Source organism: Phalangium opilio, unplaced genomic scaffold, assembly GCF_054372755.1.
Source record: "Phalangium opilio isolate 3A_F unplaced genomic scaffold, DU_Popi_V2 ptg000038l_1, whole genome shotgun sequence".
In the NCBI taxonomy this organism is placed as follows: Eukaryota; Metazoa; Arthropoda; class Arachnida; order Opiliones; family Phalangiidae; genus Phalangium; species Phalangium opilio.
The window spans coordinates 3,300,839-3,306,524 of NW_028324161.1; the positions used below are offsets into that span (position 1 = coordinate 3,300,839).

At 40.0% G+C, this 5,686-nt stretch overlaps 2 protein-coding genes across 2 annotated transcripts; both read right to left on the reverse strand.

Annotated features, from left to right (window-relative positions):
- Positions 1 to 1,922: 1,922 nt before the first annotated feature.
- LOC149682683 (uncharacterized) lies at positions 1,923 to 2,771 on the reverse strand. Its single transcript, XM_089834349.1, has one exon. It carries the CDS (start codon positions 2,769 to 2,771, stop codon positions 1,923 to 1,925), a length of 849 nt encoding a protein of 282 aa, XP_089690475.1.
- A 605-nt stretch (positions 2,772 to 3,376) lies between these two features.
- LOC149682684 (uncharacterized) lies at positions 3,377 to 4,804 on the reverse strand. Its single transcript, XM_089834350.1, has one exon. The coding sequence runs from the start codon at positions 4,802 to 4,804 to the stop codon at positions 3,377 to 3,379; it is 1,428 nt and encodes a 475-aa protein (XP_089690476.1).
- Between the last annotated feature and the right edge of the window lie 882 nt (positions 4,805 to 5,686).

The following is a 5,686-nucleotide window of genomic DNA, read 5'->3' on the forward strand; positions in this document are numbered from 1 at the left end:
TAAAGTGGGGATTTTACTTTTTTTTCAAACAACTAAAAACAAGACGGCCCAAGGGCTCGTAATAGTAGCCATATCGTACGAGTGAATAGCCCCTCTATACCCTACCCTAATGAGTGGATAACCCCTCTATACCTTACCCTAATGAGTGAATAGCGCTATCTTTTTCAATGCTTAAATGATTTACCGTGCATAAAATCAGAGTGAATAGCCCCTCGATTCCCTACTCTAAACAGTGATTAAATTATAACCGTATAAATTTACTTATGCTGTAATTCTAATATTCCGGCAAATCGAAGAACAGATAGTTTTTAGTGATAATCCCCTCGATGAGTTTACAACATAGACTTATGCCGATGCACACTTATCGCATCTTATAAATTTCTAACAAGGACTTATGCCCAGAAACTTTTGAAAGAGAAAGTTTAGTTATAGTGATTACGCATTTTAGTGATTATCCCCTCGAATTACCTTTAGCAATGCTAAAATGATCAAACGCATAACGCCCATTTAACACTATGTTAGCTCTATCTAAACCCACATTTGAATTAACCGCCAAAACGTTCCAGTCAAACATAACATAAATGACGATAGCTACCGAACGAAACGGGGAAAATCGTTATCTATTTAATTAGCACATACATAAAAAGAAAATAAATATAAAAACCCCAAACATACAAATTCATAAGTATCCGACCCCACAGATAAAAATTCAAAAGTTTCCGACCCCCACAGATTAAGAGGTACCCCACCCCACATCACCCCGACATTTTAGAGATAAGAATAAATAATAAAAAACTCGAGGTTTCTATCATGTCTCTATGGTTGAGTGGGTAGAATGTTCGTCTACCACGCCAGCGGCCCGGGTTCGAATCCCGGGTCTGACCTGAAAAAATTTTAATTGAAATTAAATCTCTAACCGAGCCCAGTAACCCCTATGGGTGGGTTGTGGTAATATAAAGTTCCTTTTAAGCCAAAATCTGACGATAACGAAGCGAAAACTCCGGCCACAACTACTACTACGGCTCGGGTCAAACTAAGAGCCTATCGTATACTACGATATGGCTAAAAAACTATTTAAAGTACAAAAATAAAAATTAACAAGGTTTTTGACAATAAATTTACAAAATTTCAATTAAGTTTTCACACTCCCGCGTTGGAATACGAGAGTATTACAAAAAAAATTGTTTAAATGGTCATGTTACAGACAACAATTACAATAACACAAAATCTTTTCTTTTTATACATCATTGTCAGTTACTTCTAACGCGTACAAAAGTTGAACGGGCCGTCTAATTTTACTACCGTTACCTAATTTAACTATGCAGGCCCGAACATTTCCATCCCTACCTTCAATAATTTCTGTAACCAAGCCCAGTTTCCACATGTGTTTAGGAGTCATGTCCTCATGCACTATCATTACATCCCCTACTTTTATTTTAGCACAGGTTTTTGCCAACTTGATATGGTGTGCCGTTCTGAGTTCTAACAAATATTCTAATCTCCATCTTTTGAATAACCAATCCGTTAGATTTATCCTATAACGTAGACGTTTCACGAATTCATTTTTATTTTTTGGAGTAGTCAAGAATTTTGGATTTAGGGGCGGGAGACATGTTACGCGTTTGCCGATTAACAGGTGCGCGGGGGTCAAGGGCTCTGGTTCGTTTCCGTTGTTTAGCTTGTACGTGATGGGACGCGAGTTTATTACTCCCTCGCATTCCGTTAGAATTGTCTCTAATTCCGCGTAAGTTAGAAGAGCCTTTCCGAGAATTTTTCGCAAAATCACTTTGGTAGATTTTATTAAACGTTCGTAGTGTCCGCCCCACCAGGGCGCGTGTTCCACTATGAATCTCCATTCAATATTCTTGTGGCAAAAAAAAATTGCCTCACTTCATCGCTTTGAATGTTTTCAAATAATTTTTTCAAATCATCTTTTGCCCGTTTAAAACGTTTTCCATTGTCCGAGTAGACCGAGGTTGGGAACCTCGCCGAGATATCATGCGTCGAAAGGCCATTAAGAACTCGTAGGTGCTTTGGGTGGGCACAAGTTCTAAATGGACGGCCCGCGTTACGCAACACGTGAATAGGCAAACGTAACTTTTTTCTACGTCCTTTCCGACTTTGACCATCAGAGGTCCTCCGAAGTCCACGCCAATCACGGTAAACGGTGGTGATTCCGTGATTCGGTTTCCGGGTAATAACCCCATAGGGGCGTCCAATGGCTTTGCGTGGTATTTTTTGCATTTGAAACAATGTCTTACGACATTACGGGCCAGCTGTCTTCCCGCAATCACCCAATACCGCTCCCTAGCTTGAGTGACGGTTGCTTGAATCCCTTCGTGGGCGACTTCTTCATGACTACGAATCATCAACAATCTAGCTAAATTTTGGTTCCGGTTAATTATGATCGGATGTTTCGTAGCGTAGCTAAATGAGCTTTCCTCTAGTCGTCCGCCGAGGCAAAGAAGTCCTTGATCGTTTAGTTTAGGGTCAAGCGTGGCTATTTTTGAAGTTTTAGGAATCGCTTTGTTTTCTTTTAAGGTTGTAATTTCCAATCCGTAGTCTTGTTTTTGAATGTCTTGAATGAATTTAATTTCGACCCTTGTTAATTCTTCCGACGATATGGGTCCCGTAATTTTTCTTTCTTGTTTTAAATTCGAAATGAATCGATAGACATAGGCTGCGATCCGAAAGCTTTTGTTGATAGAGTTGTGTCCATTAAGATCCACTATATTGTGAATACCGAATGGTTTGTTTACTTCAATAACCATGACTAATTTTCTTCTTTCCTTTTCTATCTCTTCGAGATTATGTTTCTCAGTTTCCCCTTCTTTATTGTCAGGCCATTTTGTTTGCTCTTCTTTTAGCCATGGGGGGGGGGGCTTCCCACCACTCCTGTTTTTCCATCAACTCCTTCGCAGTAGCTCCGCGTGAAGGAATATCGTCCGGATTTTGACTTCCGGGGCACCATGACCAATTTCGAGTTTTTGTATTTCCATGGTTCTATTTTGAACAAATGGTCTGCATGTTTTTGAGGGACTTCTTAGCCAGCTTAAGGCAATCGTTGAATCGGTCCAACATTTCAGCTCGAAATTTTCCCCTTTGTAGGTGGTTTTTACATTGTTTACCAACCTTACTCCGAGGAGGCAAGCCATGAGTTCCAGTTTGGGAACTGTTATTTCTTTCAGTGGAGCTACCCTCGTTTTTGAAGTAACGAAGGACGTTGTGACGATTTTATTTTTCGTGACGCAACGTAAATAAACTACTGCCGCATAGGCCCTTTGACTGGCGTCCGTAAAGCAGTGTAATTCCAATTTTTCGATTTTGTTTTCGATATTAGAAAAATAGCATCGAGCTATTGTTAAATTTCTGAGCTCTACCAATTCTTCGCGCCAATTTCCAAAAGGGGCGTTACATCTTCGGGAAGCTTCTCGTCCCACGCTAATTTTTTCTCCCAAAGAATTTGGAACAATACTTTGGCGCGTATTACGAAGGGGGATAGGATGCCCACGGGGTCGAAAATCTGTGCGACCATACTTAAGAAAGACCGTTTTGTAATCGCTATGGTCTTTGGCGCCGAGCATAGTTTTGATAAGTCAACCGATAAAATGTCCGTGGTTGGGTTCCAGATCAACCCGAGTATTTTTTCTTCTTCCGGTTCAATTTTGCCGTCATATTTGATTACATTTTCTTGTAGTTCCGCTTCTTTCATCCAAGTTTTTCTCAATTCCAAGGAATTTGTCTGCCATTTTCGCAGATTCATTTTTCCATCTTTAAGGATTTTCGTGGCTTTGATGGCCAATTCGTGAGCTGTTTCGACATCAGTTCCGCCGCTGACTAGATCGTCTATGTAGAGACCTTCGTTCAACGCTTCGAATATTTCCGGTAGGTCTTCTTGGTACTTTCCCAGGTGGGTTTTAATAGTGGCGGCCAGCAGGAAAGGGCTGGCGGTCACTCCAAAGGGGACGCGAGCCATCCTTAGGATCTGGTAATCATTTTCGATGATTGTCCCGCTTCCGTTTTCTTTTGTCCAGAGAAATCTCACAGAGTCTCTTTCTTTAGTTTGCAGCGCCACCTGGAGAAATGCTTTTTCGATATCAGCTCTGACTGCTACTTTGTGCCAGCGAAATTTTAATAATAATTGTAGCAAATCAGGATTCAGATTTGGTCCGGACGTCATGCAGTCGTTAAGAGATGACGCATCCAGGACTACCCTTAATTTCGTAGTAGCTCTGTCCTTTTGCGTGACGGGCTGGTGAGGGACGTAATAAGTTCCGATTGGGGCGGAGACTTCCTCTTCCACTTTTTCTGTGATCCCTTGGTTTAATTGATCTTCAATTACAGCTTTGTATTCGTTGTAAAGTTCTGGGTCTTTCTGAAATTTCCGGACGAGACCGTCCATCCTCTTTGTGGCTATGGTTAAATTATCCGCTAGCTCTGTTTTCTTCCGATTCCAAGGAAAGGTCACGCTGTAGCGACCTTCTTCTATTTTTATTTCGTCTTGAAATTTGACAAATGTTGCACTTTCCGTGGGTTCATTTGCTTCTTCGTTAATTCCCATGCCCTCGAGTGTCCAGAAAGATTCCAGAGTTCGGGCGATAGTTTTTTCGTCTATCCCGATCTTTAACACGTTGACCGCGTAGCTTCCAACCGTAAAACTTGTAAATTTTGCCGGTCCTTGAACCGCCCATCCTAGGGTGGTTTCCACCGCTACGAGTGCCTTCGAGATTCGTTCACTCTTAAAATCAAAGGTTTGATTTAGCACCTTTTGTCTTAATTTTGACGGGTCCAAAAACAGCACCATTAAAGTGGTTAAATAACGCCTCTGAAGGTTTTAAATGGCCCATTTTCAACACTTTGCGTCTTAAAAATATTTTCCCCCGACACATTTATTACACCTTATAAAGCTTTATCTTACACCTTTTCAAAACCATATATTTAAAACGTGTTCTCAAAGTGTCTCTATATTCTTCTAATATTCTTCAAAAGGCGTCAATTTTGGCTTGAAGTGTCAAATAGTGCAGAAAAGGAATATTACACTCTTAAAAGGTGGGATTTAGCACCTTTCGTTTTAATTTAAAGATGTTAAACAACACCTCTGAAAGGGTTAAATAGACCATTTTTAACACTGCATCTTAAAAATATTTCCCACTGGCACATTTATTACACCTCATTGAGCTATTTCTTACACCTTTTAAAAATAATATTTTTAAAAGGTGTTCTTTAAGTGTTTGTATGTTCTTCCAATATTCTTCAAATGGCGTGAATTTGAACTACTGAAGTGGAAAATACTGCAGAAAAGGCGTGAAATATTGTAGGAAGGCTGTATTACACAGCGTGATTTTAATACAGTTTGCCACCTTTACCACATCGTGTTACACTCAATAAAGGTGCTACCTATACTTTTCACTGTACACTCAAAAATATTTAGTGTGTTTTAACACCTTTAAAAGTCGTTTTTATTGGTTCACATTTCACACAGACCGAAACCATAATTCGAAGGTCCCATTTGACCAAACTCCCGCAATTTAGGCGGTTTTCGAACAGTGGTAAATAGCCTAAAATAACTACACTTAAGTGTTCGTTGCAAATATTTCTCTGATAATAACAGAGTTGCAAGATTGTCTAAAGATTTGAAGGCTTATCTAAATATAAGGGAAAGGTGAAATAAGCCATAATCCATGAC

Bases quoted from the DNA above. Each gene is read 5' to 3' on its own strand.
- LOC149682683 (XM_089834349.1), bottom strand. From the start codon at position 2,771: ATGGTTATTGAAGTAAACAAACCATTCGGTATTCACAATATAGTGGAT.
- LOC149682684 (XM_089834350.1), bottom strand. From the start codon at position 4,804: ATGGTGCTGTTTTTGGACCCGTCAAAATTAAGACAAAAGGTGCTAAAT.